This window comes from Gopherus evgoodei, chromosome 4, assembly GCF_007399415.2.
Source record: "Gopherus evgoodei ecotype Sinaloan lineage chromosome 4, rGopEvg1_v1.p, whole genome shotgun sequence".
NCBI lineage: Eukaryota > Metazoa > Chordata > Testudines > Testudinidae > Gopherus > Gopherus evgoodei.
The window spans coordinates 150,182,924-150,201,439 of NC_044325.1; the positions used below are offsets into that span (position 1 = coordinate 150,182,924).

General features: G+C 56.5%; 1 protein-coding gene across 4 annotated transcripts; it reads left to right on the forward strand.

Moving 5' to 3' along the window:
• The first annotated feature begins 331 nt into the window (after positions 1-331).
• On the forward strand, positions 332-18,054 carry P2RX3 (purinergic receptor P2X 3). Of its 4 annotated transcripts, XM_030561836.1 has the most exons (13): positions 332-683; positions 2,597-2,717; positions 4,744-4,879; positions 10,190-10,261; positions 10,509-10,575; positions 10,983-11,076; positions 12,237-12,314; positions 13,369-13,510; positions 13,779-13,915; positions 14,781-14,874; positions 15,485-15,550; positions 16,587-16,664; positions 17,193-18,054. In XM_030561836.1, the coding sequence occupies exons 2-13, from the start codon at positions 2,599-2,601 to the stop codon at positions 17,304-17,306; spliced, it is 1,197 nt and encodes a 398-aa protein (XP_030417696.1). In that variant the 5' UTR covers positions 332-683; positions 2,597-2,598; the 3' UTR covers positions 17,307-18,054. The 4 variants fall into 4 exon arrangements, with proteins under 4 accessions (XP_030417696.1, XP_030417695.1, XP_030417697.1 ...); XM_030561835.1 differs by lacking the exon at positions 332-683 and having other exon boundaries at positions 2,393-2,717; XM_030561838.1 differs by lacking the exons at positions 332-683; positions 2,597-2,717 and adding an exon at positions 4,191-4,261.
• Positions 18,055-18,516: the final 462 nt, after the last annotated feature.

Consider the following 18,516-nt stretch of genomic DNA (forward strand, 5'->3'; position numbering starts at 1 on the left):
ACGGGGCCCTCTGGGGCGGTTCCAGCTCCGCTCCCGAGCTGTCTGGCAGCGCTGGGGGCGCGCGCACGCGGAGCCCCGCCCCCATGCCTGCAGGCCCCGCCCCTAGACCCCCTCCCCCATCTCCACCCTGACTCTCCGCGGCCCGTGAGCCCGGGTCCGAGCTCGGCAAAGCCAGGGCGGCCCCAGCACGTCGCCCCACCGGGGACCCTGCAGTGCGGCCGCGAGCCCTGTGCTAGGGTGACCCCCAAGGGGGGCGGGGGGGCCTCGCAGGGTGACCAGCCAGCAAGTGTGAAACAGCGGGACGGGGTGGGGGGTAATAGGAGCCTAGACCCAAAATCGGGACTGTCCCTATAAAACCGGGACATCTGGTCACCCTGGGGCCCCGCACGCTGCTCCAGCTCGACTGAACGCTCCCTTGAGCTGCTCCCCCTCTGCAAAGGCCTGGTGCACTTCTGGCAAGGGTGGGGGTGGCACCAGCCAGCTGCCCCTGGCAGGGTGCTTGGGCAGCCTAGCCGGCGTTTACACTGCCGCTCCTGCTCCCACAGTGCCCCGGAGGAGCAAACCTTACTGGATAGTCCATGGGAGGCTGCTGCTTGTAGGGGGCTTGGTGGGATTTGCATTTCTCCGCAACATCCTTCCCCAACTGGCCTGGAAAATCCACCCACAGGGCTGTGGGAAATGACTGGATGAGGGGTCGTTTCTCTGCTCTAGCAGAATGGGAGGGGTCAAACACTGCAGAAGCCACCAGTCCCACTGGCGCAAGTTACTCAGGTGGCTCCCTTCTTGGCAGCCTAAGCAGAGGGGTCAGGGCCAAGGATAATCTGGGCCTTGGGGGATGGGGATCTGTCTCACGCCACCCCTAGAGATGGGTCCCCAGGGGAAGCCAAGCAAGGGCCCTGTGTCAGCTCATACTGCAGGGCGGGTGCAAGGATGTTTTGCGCCCTAGGTGAAACTTCCGCCTTGCGCCTCCCTTGCCCCCCGAGCCCTATGGCAGCTTTCCCCCCCTCTCCCTGCAGCAGCTCCCCCCATCCACCCTGAGGCACCCCTCCGCAGCAGCTCCTCCCCCTGGCCCAGGGAGCCATGCGGCAGCTCCCCGCCCCAGCTCAGCTCTGCTCTGCCTCTTGAGCACGCCGTCGCCACTCCACTTCTCCCGCCTCCCAGGCTTGCGGCGCCAATCAGCTGTTTGGCGCTGCAAGCCTGGGAGGGAGAGAAGCAGAGAGGGCGGCGTGCTCAGAGGAGGACGCGGAGCAGAGGTGAGCTGGGGCAGAGAGCTGTTCCCCTGTGTGCCGAACCCCTCCTTACTTGCTGCAGGTGGCCCTCCCTGCAACCCCCCCCCCCGCCCCAGGTCCCTCCGCCTAAATGACGACGACCAGGGCGGCCAAGATCCGGCCACCGCAGTAGTCACCGAAGGACCCGAAATGCTGCCCCCCAAATGCTAGGTCGCCTAATGGGTTGCACCAGCCCTGCCATACTGTGTATGGTCTGAATTTAAATACAGAACCTCAGGCTCAGGAACTGCCACTGCCCAGCATCTTCCACCAGCTGCTAATTTGCCTCCGGAGAAAAATTAGTGTGGTATTTGTTTAGCTGGCTCTCTCCTTTCTGGCTATTCTTCCACTGCTGCCTGTATGTTGTGCCAGAGATGGAATCGCCAGGGGCTGCAGGTTAAGATTGAGGGGCACCAGCAGAGCTGTGGTGGTGGAATTGGATAGCTGGGGATTGTGGGTTGGTGGGCCTGTGGGCCTGGAGCCAAGGGACCCCTTTACTATACTCCTCCCCCCCCGCCCCATGATGATGCCATCAAGGAAAGGTGGGGCTTCCTAGCCCATCCATTACCAGTTGGAGTCTCTGGGGTGTGGGAGGTGCGTGGGGTGTGGCGGGCAGTGGGGGGGAGCCGGATCGGGTTGCCAGTTCTGGCAGGCCGTGGGGGGTCTGGCGGGCAGTGGGGGCTGTGGGGGGTCTGGCGCCACTGCAGGGTCCCCGGTGGGTCGAGATTGAGGGACATCAGCGGAGCTAGTGCGGGGAACCCAGGGCTGGGCTAGCATGTGGATTTGGGTCAGGACTGAGGGTCACTGGCAGAGCTGTGGTGGGACATGGGCTCAGGTCAGGATTGAGGGGCACCAGCAGTGCTGGGGTGGGGGAGCCCATGGTGGGGATAGGGGTTTGGGTTGGAAGTGAGGGGCACCGGCAGAGCTGGGGCGGGGGGAAAGATGAGAGCTGAGATGAAATGCGCAGACAGCAGATTCCTTTCTGGACACATGGAATGCATTAAAGACCTTCCGACTCCCCCACACCCCAGAGACTCCAACTGGTAATGGATGGGCTAGGAAGCCCCACCTTTCCTTGATGGCATCACCATGGGGCGGGGGGGGGAGTATATTAAAGGGGTCCCTTGGCTCCAGGCAGCCCAGAGTAGCCGCAGGACACAGGAAGGCTCCACTCCTGTTCCCTGTCTTAAAGGGACAGCCCTCCCAATTAGCTCTGGGCATCCGTCACCCCCTGGGGTACCCCTTTCCCCCTAGTCTCCAGTCCAGGCATCCCATCTGCCCTAGGCTGGTGGGCCACGCCCTGCTCCTGATGCCCATGCTCTCCTCCAGCATGAACTGCGTAGCCGAGTTCTTCACTTACGAGACCACCAAGTCGGTGGTGGTGAAGAGCTGGACCATTGGCGTGATCAACCGGGCTGTTCAGCTGCTCATCATCTCATACTTCATCGGGTGAGTGCCCCCCAGGCCAGGGGAGTCTCACTGGTACTCGGGCTTCATGGCCAAACTCCCTTCCCCCCGGGCCTTGTTATCTGGGGGATCAAGGGGTTGCGTCCCAGAGGACCAGGAGAATTACCCTCCAGGGTGCATAGCATCATCTGCTGCTCTCCAGAGAGCCCCACTCCTGGAGGAAGGAGGCTGGGGGATGAGCCAACCTCACCTTGGCACAGAATTACTCCCAAGGCTAAAAAGCCCCGCTTGCCCACTGACCCGACCCTGCATGTGGGTTGCAGAGGGGTGGTGGTGGGGATATGCTCTCTGGGAGGAATGTAATCAGCTTGTCCAGCCGCAAGGGTCTCTCTCCTCCCCGCTCCTAGCTGCCGATGGGCGTTGCCAGGTGGGGCTGTGCTGGGAGACAGAAGAGGTCCAAGCCCTGCTGGCCTTAACCACTGGGGCCAGACAGCGTCTCCTAGAGAGGCAGCTATTCCCCTTCTGCCACCTATGTGCTGAACTGAAGAGTGGGAGGCTGGCTTTGGAGAAGCCTTTGGTGCATGGTTGTACACACTGTCCAGCCTGACAGTACCCAGCCCCGCCCATCAGCCTCCCCGCGGGAGGGTGCAGAGACAGCCGTTGGGTTGCATGTCCGGGCAGGGCTGGTGTGTGTGTGATTCTGTGTGAACAGGAGGGGCAGGGCTGTGTGTGGATCTGAGGAGTGAGGGCGGAGGGAGGGGGGGCTGGGAGGAAGGGGTGCACCAGAGGTTGTGTGAGCGGGTGGGGTCTGGGAGGACGGAGCAGAGGGTTGATGGGCAGGATACACGGGGGTGGGAGAGTGAGGCACTTTCTCCACCGTCAGTGAAAACCAAGGGAATTAACCTGCAGTCCTCCCACAAAAGGGATGCTATACCACAGACAGTGTGGGGCTGCTGAGCCCCCTCTGACCCCCACAACAGCCCTAGTAGCTCCCGTGCCACCTCTTCACCCCCTTGCATGGTCCCTCAGCCCAGTGACTTCCATCCAACCCCTCTCCTTCACCCTCTGCCCCAGTGACCCCTTTGGCACTTTTGAAAATGGGACTTATGCTCCTTAACCACGGAGCAACAAGAAAAAGCAGTGAAGGTAGCGGGGGTACAATTGCAGAGAAGAATCTGCAGGGGCCACTAGGTGGCACGAAATGTTTAGGAAGAAGAGCTCGGTGTGGCTTTTACATCCAGGCTGGCTCTGAGCCCACTCCGCTCACTCTTTATTTTAAAGGGACATTTTAACATTTGCTGCCGCTTTTCAGAAGGAAGTGTCATTTCAGTAACTGGGATTATTGAATCAACGTACCCCCAAAATCAGGCGACAGTCTTATAAAATTCCTTTGCTTTCTGCGTCCTGAGCTGGTAGGGGACATGGGGGTCCTGTTATCATGTTCTTCTTGGTAATCAGCATGGCAAGACACTTGCATTTGGTTTTTGTTGATGAAAGCAAAGTGCGTGACCTCAGCTTGCCAAGGGGAGCTGCTGGTTGTGTGCCAGTATTTAAACGGGGAGGTGATCCCGCAGCAAGGACTGAAGGTAAATGGATGAGCTGCCCCAGGTGGGCAGCAGTGCAGTGTGGGATGGCAGCAGGAGGGTGGGCAGGAGCAAAACGGTCCTTTTGAAAGAGGATGTGTCCACCCACACTGGAATTCCAGGAACTCAGTCTGAAAGAGCTCACCCGCTTCCAAAACAGATTGATGAATGCGGCACAAAATTCTGGATCATTTGAAAACAGGACGTGTGTGGACCCAATGCAGTTTAGGCTGAAGAAAACTAAAGTTAACCCGAAAACAAAACCATTTCCATTTAGACACATTAAATCCCATGACTCCAGGAGGTGGGGCTCTAGCAACGCCAGCACACACTCCCAATAAAATCCCAAGAGCTGGGGACAATGTAAAGGGGTCTTCACAGCTGTCTCCTGAGCTTGTCCCAGATTGGCGAATTGTGAGGGAGTTTCTCCAACCTGCCCCTCTGGTGAAAGGCTAATGTGGGTCTCTGTCCCTCTCTCCCTGCAGCTGGGTGTTTCTCCATGAAAAGGCATACCAGGTGCGAGACACCTTCATTGAGTCCTCCGTGGTGACCAAGGTCAAGGGCTTCGGCAAATATACCAACAGAGTCATGGACACAGCAGACTACGTTACACCCCCACAGGTAATCCTCATGCTGGAGGGCCAGTACCAGAGGAGTGCTTAAAAATAGTCAGTACTGGGGTATTGTGTGATGTGAGCTAAGGATGCCGAAAAGGGCTGGAGGGACTTGATTATTACTACTATTATTCATGTTATGGTAGTGTCCAGAGGCTCCAGCTGCGATCAGGGTCCGGTCATGCTGAGCTCTGCTCAGCCCAGACACACAGCAAGAGACAGGCCCTGCCCCGGGTGAGATCAGGGCCCCATTGTGCCAGGCGCTGCACAGACACACAGCGAGAGACAGGCCCTGCCCTAGTTGAGATCAGGGCCTGATTGTACCAGGCGCTGCACAGACACACAGCGAGAGACAGGCCCTGCCCCAGCTGAGATCAAGGCCCCATGGGGCCGGGTGCTGCACAGACACACAGCGAGAGACAGGCCTTGCCTCAGTTGAGATCAGGGCCCCGTTGTACCAGGCGCTGCACAGACACACAGCGAGAGACAGGCCCTGCCCCAGTTGAGATCAGGGCCCGATTGTACCAGGCGCTGCACAGACACACAGCGAGAGACAGGCCCTGCCCCAGCTGAGATCAAGGCCCCATGGGGCCGGGTGCTGCACAGACACACAGCGAGAGACAGGCCCTGCCCCAGTTGAGATCAGGGCCCCATTGTACCAGGCGCTGCACAGACATACAGTGAGAGACAGGCCCTGCCATGGCTGAGAAAATGAGGCGATAAATAATACTTTGTCTAATCTTATCTAGCTAGCTTTTTGGGACAGGGACTCTCTCTTATTAATGTGTGCAGCACCTGGCACAGTGGGGACCCTGATCTTGGCTGATACTATAGTGATATAATGAATACTGGTCCCTGCTGTCTGCTGCTTCAGCCTCTAAGCTTGAAGTCAAAGAACTGTATCCCTGATACCTGCCTTATTCAATTAAACAAGCAGCTGTTGGCCTGTTTACTCCCGACTGCAGGGAATTCCCCCTGTGTATCACTTCTGTGAGAGGATGAGGACCCTAGGTCAGAACAGGAAGAGATCTGTGAGCGTCATGGCAGAGGAGGAGGTTGAAAGAGGAGAAGGCAGCAGCTTTATGAATATAGAGGGGGAGACACTCCTCCCCACGGGGGGATCTGTGAAGGGACGCAAGAGCTGGAAGAATTTTGTTCCTTTACTTTGGCCTCATCAGAATCATAAAGCAAAACATCTGATCCCTCCTTAGAACCGCCTAGGACATAGAAGGTTAAAGACAGCATTTTCCTGAGCTGTCAGCAGCTTTCCTGTGTCCCCTTTACAAGCTGTGAGCACAAGCACACAGTGTTCAGGATAAACAGACCAGCCTTGACATTGCATTGCAGCTACTGCTCTTTCCCCCAGCTTCAAACAGGGACGTACAACGCAGTGCTCTCCTGCTTGGAAATTCCCAGAGTAGGTGCAGAGTAAATTAGGAAGACGGAGGATACAGAACTAGAACTGAGCAAAAATTTTAGTTGAATTGGGAGGGGAGCAATAATTGCTCTAACCCCTAGGTCACGCTCTTCCTGGAGAAACCATGAGAACTCAGTATGGGGCGCTTTCTTCCTCTAGTGGCTGCATCATGTAAAGCCTGTTGCTGGCTGTGAACTAACATAGTAGCTGAGAGACAAGATGAGTGAGATCATATCTTTTAATGGACCAACTTCTGCTGGTGGAAGAGCCAAGCTTTCAAAGCGCACAGAGCTCATCTTCAGGTCTGTTAGCTGAGATAGGAGGGGCTCATGCTTTTTAGTCTACAGATCCTGGATGAGTCAAATGAAATTCTGTTTACATTGTTCATTTTTAATCACCTGGTTTTGGGTGGATTTCTCCTTTTTTGCATATTTTGAAAAAAATGGGGCAAATTTGAATAAAAAAACAAAGTGAAAAATGACACAAAACATCTTGAAATGAAATGTTTTGACTTTTCGGAGTGGGGGAGGATGCTGAAAAATGCATTTGTCGATGAAGGATCTGTTTGTCAATAAAAAAAAATAATTCTCCCGGCTCTATGAAAAGGGCCATGCCTAGGGATTGAATCAAGGTGCTTCGAGCTAAGAGACTTGCTGACTGAAAAATTTCCATTAAAACTGTGTTTTAGTGGAAATGGGGTTTTCAACTAAACATATTTTTTGAGAGAGGTGCCCGCTTTCCTCAGAAAATTTAGATTTTTTTTGTTAAAAAGACCAAACTCAAAAAAAATTTCAATCAGGAATTACTTCGTTCATTCCTCATGGCAATTGTTGTTCATTTGCCTCTTGTCCCTGTTCTTCTGTGTGGGTTGGTCTCCCTGGCCAGACTACATTTCCCATGAATGGTTAGGGGCTTTCATGACACACCCACTGCCCTTCACCATGAGGGGAGACTGCAGTGCATCATGGGAGATGTAGTCTGGCTAAGAAATGTGGCTTAGGGAGGAGAACGGGGGGGGGGGGGTGCATGAGGCATTGGAACTACAGCTCCCATGAGGCACCACAGTGATGTTTCCAAATGGAAATATTTTGATTTCTAGTTATTTTTGCCAACAACTCAAAATTTCCTGTGGAAATAAAAGGCATTTTCAGACCCGCTGTTTCTAGGAGAAGGAGCCCCTAGTGCTGGGACTGCAGATCTGGCCCATTGACTCCAATGGAGCCATGGTCCATTGACGCGAGCTGGGGATCTGGCCCAGTGTCCAATACGCACGCACACTGAAAAGCTGTAGCTGCAGCTATGCTGAGGCTGACCTTATCCTGAGGCTTGGCTGCTCAGTTGCAATAAGCAACTCGCTCATTTCCCACCAGCCCCATGATCTGCTCTGGTCATTAAAGGGGCCAGGACCATTAAGCCTTCTCAAAAGGACTTGTGGGGGTGTCCTGCCAGGCTAGTGAGGTGGCTGGTCACAGAGGAGGTCAGTGACCAGCCACCTTTACTCATGTGAGCTCCAGGGAGCGCTAGCCATGGGGCTACTGGCCTCATGCTGAGAGGCAGGGGGCAGAGTGGGCTGGCCAAGCCTTCCTCAATGGCCCCTGTGTCCCAGGCTCGCCTACTCTCCTGGGGTCGCTGCTGTAGCTCCTTATGGAGGGCAGGCCAGGGGAGTGCTCAGTGGGCATGTGAGACGTGCTTGGTTCTCTGGACTTCACAGCTGAACGTGATGGGCAACCCCTGCTGAATGCATAGTGAGACAGGCTTGGGATGGCTGGCTGCTGGGATTATTCTGAAAGCTAACTGTCCTCTGCGTGTCACTGCTCCACTCTGTGCCTCAGTTTCTCCTCCCACCCTTTGTCTCTCAGATTTCAGCACTTTAAGGCAGGGACACAACAGGGCACTGATCTCAGCTGGGATAGGGCCTGTCTCTCGCTGTGTGTCTGTGCAGCACCCGGCCCCACAGGGCTCTGATCTCAGCTGTGGCAGGGCCTGTTTCTCACTGTGTGTCTGTGCAGCACCCGGCACAACACAGCCCCTGATCTCGGCTGGGGCAAGGCCTGTCTCTCACAGTGTGTCTGTGCAGCGCCTGGCACAACAGGTCCCCAGTCTCAGTTACTGCTCTCATACTGTTACAAAAAATGTCACACCCTGGCTCGTACATCAAAGGGAAGTTCACACACACACACAACACACACACTCTGGTACAACACAGTTTTCACTCATGTTGTCTAGAATCACTTTGCTTCTCTCACATCACAGGGTGGATGAGCCCTAGCTTCAATCTGGAGAATACTAATCCCTAAGTGTGTGAAAGCTGTCTGCATCTAGCCTCAGTTTTCAGCGTGCTGAGAGTAATCCTTGTACTATTGACCCAGCAGCCTGGGGAACAAACTGGGGTTCCCTTTTGGATCATCTTTGCACAATCAAAAAAAGTGAGGGCTTACCGCTCCCCTGGCAGGGACCCCCTTGTAATGTGCACTGGGCTCGGTGGTTGAGAATGCTGTAGAACAGCGGTTGTTATGGCTAATGTGCTCTCTGGCTCGGACAGGATCCCTGCCCACAGGTTGTGCTATAGAGACAACAGTGCATCTTTAGCCAGCTGGGGTTGGTAGAAAAACCTACATGGAAACTCCAGCTCATACAGCACCCAGTTGCTCACTGGCCTGGTAAGTAGAGACCACAGCAAACCCAGGCCATACAGGTTTTGTATTCGGGAGGGGGGATAGCTCAGTGGTTTGAGCATTGGCCTGCTAAACCCAGGGTTGTGAGTTCAGTCCCTGAGGGGGCAATTTGGGGATTGGTCCTGCTTTGAGTAGGGGGTAGGACTAGATGACCTCCTGAGGTCCCTTCCAGCCCTGAGATTCTATGCTTCCACCAGCTTTCTGTATCAAATGCAGAGCCCTGCTCAGAATCTACAGGTACAGGTTTAGGATTTGAGCCCACCACCCACACATAGTGCCTCATGCAGATCCCAGAGCTCTGGGCTTGGGGGCAGGATTCCAGCTATGCAGGACATGATCAGATGCAACATATGCATGGTCAGGAGCAAGCTGTGAGGTCTGTCCCCAGGGAGGAACACACCCTCCCACAGAAGTTATCTTCAGGAACCAACAACATTTTGGGTTCCTTGGCAAATAGGAAAAGAAGGGGCCAGGGGAGAAATTGTTTCAGGTCCACCCAAAAATGAAGTGTTTTGAAATTTTCAGTGAATTGGGGGGGAAATCATTTTGAGTAGAATAAAACATTTTGTTTTGATTGCGAGTGGATTTTAAATAATTTTTAGAAAATACAATTGTTGGAAGTTTTGAAAGGAAAATCTGCTCCGCATTGAAAAGATGGAAAGGTTTCACTGCGCAAATGTCTAAACCAGGGGTCGGCAACCTCTGGCACGCAGCTTACCAGGGTAAGCACCCTGGCGGGCCGGCCAGTTTGTTTAGCTGCTGCGTCGGCAGGTTCGGCTGATCGCAGCTCCCACTGGCCATGGTTCACCATCCCAGGCCAATGAGGGTGGCGGAAAGCTGCGGCCAGCACATCCCTCGTCCTGCGGCGCTTTTTCTAATCGCTTGACAGCCCTAATAAAAATATCAAATGTTCTTGTTGGAAGGCTGCCACATAACAGGATTTTATTTCTTAGAACTCAGAACCTTAACAAACTAAAACCAAAAGCAGAGTGAGACAAAGCAGGCTGCTCCCTAGCACTACTCACCCCACCTTACTCTAGGCTGGCTCTCTGCAGACTGATGCTGATCACATGCAGGCCTGGGCAATCCCCAGAGAATTTAAAGTGATCGCTCACAATTTTAACACAGTTTTCAACATACCCCGGCTTCTGACTGTTTCACTTGCTCTGTCTCCTCTCTGCACTCTTCACTATCCTATCTCTCTGACCCCATCCCAACTCTGCAGGGGACATCTGTCTTCGTGATCATCACTAAGCAGATTGTCACGGAGAACCAGGTGCAAGGCTTCTGCCCTGAGGTAAGCAGGTGAGGAGCAAGAGAGAATGGTGGGAGGGCTTGGGAAGGGGGAGGAGGGTTGATCTTCCCCAGCTGAGAGTGAAGCTATTCTCTGGAGAGGTTCTCTTGAGGTACCTGCTGTTGGGGCACCTGGGGTCCCCCTCTGCCATCAAAGTGGTGGCAGGAGAGGGGGAGTTATCTATGTGCCTGCCTGCCTGTCCCTGGGGCTCATTCTCTCTGCCTGCCTCTCCCTTTCTCTCCTTTTCCAGAGCGAAGTGAAGTACAGCTGTGTGTCTGACAGCGACTGCCAGAGGCCCGTCCCTACCACGGGAGGCGGTAAGAACCCAGAACCACACAGCAGCTCCAACAGGAGGCTGGGACCTAGCATGTGGGCATGGTGCACGGATGCCCGGGCATGGTGCATGGATGCCCTAGCACGGTGCAATGGCCAGGATGGAGCAGCATCAGGCTGTGTGTTGGGGTTGAGGGATCGGTGAGGAAGGAGAGAGTGAAGAATAGGTGAGTGGAAGAAGCAGGGGTGGATGGATGGATTGATGCATGGCGGTGTCTGAACCTGCCGCTTCCAGATGGAAAATCAGGAGCTGGGAGGTGGTAGCCAACTCAAACCTCTCTGCAGGATCTGGACTCTGTGGGGGTGGCAGCCGGGAGCCATGTGGGCACAGGAGGCAGGGTGGAGGGGCTGGGAATGGGGCTTGTGGTGCTAATAGGGGGTGGTTTCACAGGGATCCTGACGGGCCGGTGTGTGAACTACAACAGGAGCCTGCGGACCTGTGAGATCCAGGGCTGGTGCCCGGCTGAGGTGGACACCGTCCAGGCGTAAGCTGGACCCTTCAGGGCAGACCCCCTTTCCCCTGCTTCAGCACCCTGTTCTGTCCCCAGCCCGAGAGCCCTCCTGGAAGTCACTGGCACCTAGAGGAGTCTGGGGCACCGCGCCAGGGCCACCTCCTGGTGGCAGTTGTGCTTGGCTGTGTCACCTGTTCCGTATGGCCAGGGGTGGGGAACCTCCCACATCCTCAGCTCTCGACATGCAGGAGGGACCCCGCTGTGCACTGTGCTGTGGCTATTCTCTGCCCCACAGGGCCCATAGGGGGTGGATCAGGGTGCACTGTGCTGTGGCTGTTCTCTGCCCCACAGGGCCCATAGGGGGTGGATCAGGGTGCATTGTGCTGTGACTATTCTCTGCCTCATGAGGTCCATAAGGGAGGTGGTATATCAGGTGGCACTGCACTGTGGTTATTCTCTGTCCCCCAGGGCCCATAGGGGATGGATTGGGGCCGTGGCCTGGTGGCACTGTGCTGTGGCTATGCTCTGCCCCCCAGGACCCATAGGGGGTGGTTTGGGGCCATGGCCGGATAGCACTGAACTATGGCTATGCTCTGCCTCCCAGGGCCCATAGGGGGTGGATTGGGGCCGTGGCCGGATGGCACTGTGCTGTGGCTATGCTCTGGCCCCCAGGGCCCATAGGGGGTGGATTGGGGCTGTGGCCAGATGGCACTGTGCTGTGACTATGCTCTGCCTCACAGGGCCCATAGGGGATGGATTGGGGTCGTGGCCAGATGGCACTGTGCTGTGACTATGCTCTGCCCCACAGGGCCCATAGGGGATGGATTGGGGTCGTGACCAGGGTGCAGTGTGCTGTGTCTATGCTCTGCCCCACAGGGCCCGTAGGGATATTTACTGTTTAGTCACCTTGAGCTCAGGCTACTGCCACCCACACTGTACCTGGGCTCAGAGCCCATCCAGCCCAACAGGATTATTCTCAGTCACAGCAGCGCCCCTCAGCCCAGGCCATGCATGGCTCTCCCTGGTTGTGCAAGGCGCTGCACAGACTCCACAGACACAAAGAGCCTTAAGCTGTGGTGGGAAAATAGCCAGGAGCAGGGGGGCAGATGGGGATAGGACACAGCCACCCAGGCAGGCCACAGGCTGCTGCCCATGTCCCGTGTGGATGATTTCCCGGGGCTCTCTCCCTGCAGGCCCATCATGCTGGAGGCAGAGAATTTCACCCTCTTCATTAAGAACAGTATCCGCTTCCCGCTCTTTGACTTTGAGAAGTGAGTACTCGGGGCGGCTGCATGGGGTATGTACAGGGCTCCCTCCACCTCAGCTCTCCTGGGGTCAGGGCCCGACGCTCAGGGACACGGAACCTGCTTTGCCCTGCATTGGCAGCGTAGAGGGACCTTGAGGTGGGTGGAAGTGGCCCCCTGACCCCTACGGTGGAGGAGTCTCCCAGCCGGCATGGGGCTAGGGCAAGGGTCCTGCACTCACCCTGCTCTCAGACACAGGGATATGGCCCAGGCGGCGCTGCACTGTGGTTATTCTGTGTTCCCCAGGGCCCACGGGGGTGGAGCGGGGCCTTGGCCAAATGGAACTGCATTATGGCTATTCTCTGCCCCCCAGGGCCAATGGGGGTGGAGCGGGGGCATGGCCAGGTGTCTCTGCGCTGTGGCTGTTCTCTGCCCACCCCAAGGCCCTTAGAGGATGGAGCAGGGTCGTGACTTGGGGTGATGGCCCTGTGGCTGTTCTCTGCCACACCAGGGCCCATAGGGGATGGAGTGGGGACATGACCAGGTGTCTCTGCACTGTGGCTGTTCTCTGCCCCCCCGGGCCATGGAAAATAGGGTCTAAGTCCATGCAGCCCTGAGGCTGCTCTATTTGATATTGAGGACCAGGCAGGCCCCCAGGATATGGCAAGTGCAAAGCAGGTCTGAAGCGCCTTTACCTCCCCATCTGAGCCTGCTTCAAGCACAGGATCTGACTAGCCGAGGAGCTGACCCTCAGGGTCACAGAGTGCCATGCCCCCAGGCTGTGTTCATCCAATCGGCTGCATTGCAGATAAACAGGATTTCCCAGCTCCTGGGGCCACCCTCCTGGTGATGGTCAAGATTTGCCTCCAGCTGGGAATAACAGCAGGGGAGCCTGTGGCTGAGCCAGCCAGGGGGTTAGGGTTGAGGTTATGGCTAGGATTAGGGTTAGGGTTGGAGGCTATGGAAGGGGGTTAGGGTTGGGAGTAGGTTTTGGGTTTATTGATGGGATGGGGTTAGGGATGGGTTTTCCCCATGGGACCGTGTTCTCACAGTTCCCTCTGTCTGTCTCCCTCCCTCCAAGGGGTAACCTGCTGCCCAACCTCACGGCCCAGGACATCCGGACGTGCCGCTTCCACCCAGTCACCCAGCCCTTCTGCCCCATCCTGCGTCTGGGCGACATCGTCCGCTTTGCCGGACAGGATTTTTCCAAGCTGGCCTCCACGGTGAGATTCACGAGTGACTCCCCACGTTGGGCTCTGGCCTGACAGCCACATGCCAGGACAGAGCACACATGTGATGGCGCATGTGAATTAGGACCATCTCCAGGGGCCGTCCTTCTACACACAGCAGAAGGGGGGAGCTGCAGGGGACTCTGGGGCCTTGGTCAGTCCCTTAGAATGGGGGAAGGTGTCTGTCCAGTGACTCGGCGTAGTGGCCCCTCTATGGTGCACCCTGGGGCAGTTTGACCTAACACCCCATCTCTGTGCACAGGGAGGAATTCTGGGGATCAAGATCGGGTGGGTGTGTGACCTGGATCGCTCGTGGGAGCACTGCGTGCCCAGCTACACCTTCACCCGCCTCGACAGCGTCTCCGAGAAGAACAATGTCTCTCCCGGCTACAACTTCAGGCAAGCGCAGCGGGTGTACACACACACACGCAAACACACGGAAGAAGTTGTGTGAGACCCCAGAGTAAAGTCACTCGCTTGGACATGTTCAGGGCGCATGTCCCTCCTCTCATACGGGCATACAGCACCTTCCAGCTACACACAGACACATCACATATCCCTGACTACACACACTGCCCTCTACATACACACCAACACACCAGATACACCCAACTACAAGCACAACACACACTGCCCTCCACATACACACTAGCTATACCTAACTCTACACACACCACTTTCCAGACACACACTGACACAGCAGATACACCCAACTACACATACACAATGACACACCAGATACACCCAACTACATGGATAGCACACACTGCCCTCCACATACACGCTAAATATACCTAACTCTACACACACCACTTTCCAGACACACACTGACTCAGCAGATACACCCAACTACACATACCACTTTCCACATACACAATGACACACCGACACACCAGATACACCCAACTACATGCACAGCACACACTGCTCTCCACATACACACTGACACACCTCATACACCTGACTCTACACACACTCCCCTCCAGTTCCACACCAAATACACTAAATTACACATGCTCCCCTCTAGCAACACTAACACACCAGACACCCTATTACACACACTCTCCCAGTTACACCCCCACACCTACATACTGACTCACCCAGTTACATACACCCTCCCCGCTACACACATTACCTTCATACCAGACCCTTCCTTCCACACACTGTGTGTCACCTCCCCCACACACACAGCTGCCCGTCGGTGTGCACATGGTGCACCGGGGACTGGGGGTGGCAAGTCACAGCCCCTCTCTCTGTCCCCCAGGTATGCCAAGTACTACAGGCGGGAGAACGGCACTGAGTACCGGACCCTGATGAAGGCTTTTGGCATCCGTTTTGATGTGCTGGTCTATGGAAACGTATGTACGGCCAGGCAGCCAGCAGGGTCAGTGGAGGGAGTCAGCACTGATGCCCTAGGATAGGGGAAGGGAGTTGATGGGGAATCACCAATGTGTGTGAGGGGTCCATACAAGGCTGGTAGAGACCACCCCGTGGGCATGTATAGATCTTGGCCAATCAGAGCACTGGGGCTCCTCCTCCCCTCCGCTTGGGACTGCCCCCATGTGCCTGACTCTCCATGCCACTCCACCTCCTGTTGGCGAGGAGGGTTCCAGCTTGACCCCTCACTGTCCTTCCTCCCCATGCAATGAGAGTGGAGGACTCCCCCACACGGACTCAGGCCCCTGCCAAAGCGCCATGAGGTGTAGGGGGAGTTAGCTGGCTGTGGTCATGTGCTTGGAGATGCAGTGCCACCTGGTGGCCATGTTTAATGAAGGAGGACAAGAGCCCCAAGACTCACGTGCCCAACAGAAGCCATAAGGCAGGAGTGGAGGGGGCACAGATCCTGAGGCTGGGTGTGGAGAGGGGGTTACACCACCCTATACAGGAGAAGAAGGGGGGCCCTCATGTGGTGTCCTAGGGGCAAACCTTCCCTCCCCCAACCACTAAGTCCACTCTCTGTCCCCTCAGGCTGGGAAATTCAACATCATCCCAACTCTGATCAACACAGTGGCAGCCTTCACCTCCGTCGGGGTGGTGAGTGCAACCGTCTCTCCGCCGTCTCCTCCTTCCTCTCTGCACACTCCACAGGAGCCGGGGTGAGCAAGCCCCAGGCTGCAGGGAAAAAGGAAGCCCCGGGGCAGAGCAAAGAGCTGCCCATCTGGGCAGGCCACCTTGCTGCTTAGTGAAGCCCTGAATCAAAAGTCAAATCCAGGCTTGCCAGGGACTGCAGAGCCACGGAGAGAATCCAAGATGGCACCATGGTGATGACACGGGGAATCCAAGATGGCACCATGGCAATGGCCCAGGGGGAATCCAAGATGGCACCATGGTGATGACACAGGGGGAATCCAAGATGGCACCATGGTGATGACACAGGGGAATCCAAGATGGTGCCATAGTAACAGGGTGGGAGGAATCCAAGACAGGGCTGTGGTAACGATGCGGGGGGAATCCAAGATGGCACCATGGCAATGGCTCAGAGGGAATCCAAGATGACACCATGGCAATGGACCAGGGGGAATCCAAGACGGCACCATGGTGATGACACAGGGGAATCCAAGATGGTGCCATAGTAACAGGGTGGGGGGCTGTGGTAACGATTCAGGGGGAATCCAAGATGGCACCATGGCAATGGCCCCAGGGGGAATCCAAGATGGCAGCATGGCGATGCCACGGGAAGTGCTCCAGCCTCCACTCAGCAGTGTGTCACCCACCCTACTCGGTGTAGGGCTTTGTCCCTGCTCGTGTTGGCCGGACCCCAGAGAGGGTTACGGACACTCCAGCAGTGCGGGCTCTGAACGCACGTGCCTGGGCACCTGCACTCAGCCCTGCTCTGAAGGGGAAGAGCCAGGCCCGCTCATCAGCCTCTCTCGGCTCAGGATCCATGTCCTGCCTCCCGCTCCCAGAGCCCCCCCGCCATGAACCCAGAGGCCTGTGGGTCCTGCCCTGCTGCCTTTGGGCCCCTGTCACCCCCAGGTGACTGGGGACAGCCCCACACCCAGAAAGGAAGGCCCTGCCCTCTGCTGAGCCTGGCTGGGCCCCCCTTCAGCCTGTCTCCCCTCCCCGGCAGGGCACTGTGCTGTGTGACATCATCCTCCTCAACTTCCTGAAGGGCGCAGAGCAGTACAAGGCAAAGAAGTTCGAAGAGGTGAGTCCAAGGGAGGTGGAGCCCAAGGTGCTGCAGAGCCTGGCACACCCAACAGAGAGCGGAGTGCAGGATCTGAGGGGTGCGCCTGGCTACTCCAGTCCTGGTGTCTCCCAGCAGGAGGCGCTGCAGGGAGCAGGGCAGGAGCGCTGGCTGTGGGGGGAGCTCCCAGCTGCTCCAGTCCCAGCCTGTCCCAGCAGGGGGCACTGTGGGGAGTGGGGTTGGGAGCACTGGCTGTGGGGGGAGCTCCCAGCTGCTCCAGTCCCAGCCTCTCCCAGCAGGGGGCACTGTGGGGAGTGGGGTTGGGAGCACTGGCTGTGGGGGGAGCACCCAGCTGCTCCAGTCCGAGCTTCTCCCAGCAAGGGGCACTATGGGGAGTGGGGTTGGGAGCACTGGCTGTGGGGCAGGCTCCTGACTCCTATCAGCAAGGCTGTGGCAGTAGCTTGGCAGTCCCTGCCATGGGTGCTGCCTGTGGGGAGGTCATTCCATGCCCTTTTAGTGGGCGTCGACCCGGCTCTGTGCCCCCTGCAGGTGACGGATGTGACCCTGCGCCACAGCCCCGCGTACAGGAGCAGCCAGATGCTGGGAGGCCGGAACGACGAGAAGCAGTCCACCGATTCGGGGGCCTACTCCATCGGCCTCTAGCGCCCCTGGCCCTGGCGACTGGACAGTTTCCTACCCGCCCCCTGCTGGCTGCAGGCACCTCACCCCTGTTCACTGGCAAGGGCATCTTTTGTACACCCCCTTCCTGTGATCCTCTGCTTCTTCCTCATCACTGGCCAGAGTCTTCCTCATGGGCCCCCTCGCCAAGGGGACGGAAATCTCTCCTCCGGCACATCCTCATGAAAGCGCTGCCATCTCCCTCAGGAAGCATGTACCATTCCCTCCCCATTGAACCTGGGCAGTGCCAGGGAGGAGGCATGGCAGGCAGGGGCCAACTTGGTTGCTGCTGGTACCGGCACCACTCGGTTACAAGCATGCCTGGCACTGTACCAGAAATGGGCAGCACTCCTCACCCTGGGGAGTGTGTGCACCTCAGCAGGGGGCGCTCTCTGTGTTTGGCTGGGTGCTGAGAGCTCGGGAGGGTGCTTTTGGGACTGAGGGGTGGATGGGATTGGTTCCCTTGTCCCAACTGGGGGCACTTTCTCTGGGTTTGGCTGGGTGCTGAGAGCTCGGGAGGGCGCTTTTGGGACTGAGGGGTGGATGGGATTGGTTCCCATGTCCCAGCAGGGGGCGCTCTCTCCAGCTCAGATGCTCTCTCCAGCACTGAGAGAGGCACCCAATGGTGGGAGTGTGGGGTCTCCTTTTGCCAGCGGAGGGTGTGTGAAAGTAGAATGAATTATATTGTGAAAATAGAAAGGATTAAGGAAATGCTGTCTGTAAAGAAGTAGGATATGCATGCTGTGCCCCAGGTGAATTTTACTGTTTTTCTTTCTTTGTCCCTTTGTCTAATTCCCGCTCTTTTATCAGTATAAATAAGTCTGTTTGGGTCTTGCATGGCCACTCACATTATCTGGGTGTTATTGGCAGAGCTCTGCGCTAATAAAACAGAGTGGTCTGACAAATTGTGAGTCCTGATTCTAACTTTTGACAATTTGGAGGTTCCACCAAGGTGGCAACCATCTTCACTGGGGCCGTGTGATTCCTGACCGTTTTGTGGGACGACCGTGGCAGCCGGCACCTGGGCATTTGGCCCGAGCGGTCCTCCTTCTGAATGGAAGGGTGCACGACCACAGTGAAGTCTACAACATCGAACCTGTTGGTTCCCACTCTGTTCTGGTAGGGATCCTGGGATCTGACATCAAGAATCTGGTCAGGTAATTATTTCTGTGTTTTGTCTGGACTGAGGACTGTC

Coding starts and splice junctions, on each gene's coding strand:
- P2RX3 (XM_030561835.1), top strand. CDS start 2,578: ATGCCCATGCTCTCCTCCAGCATGAACTGCGTAGCCGAGTTCTTCACT. Junction 4,880..10,189: donor ACTACGTTACACCCCCACAG/GTAATCCTCATG, acceptor CCAACTCTGCAG/GGGACATCTGTCTTCGTGAT. Junction 13,916..14,780: donor TCTCCCGGCTACAACTTCAG/GCAAGCGCAGCG, acceptor TCTGTCCCCCAG/GTATGCCAAGTACTACAGGC.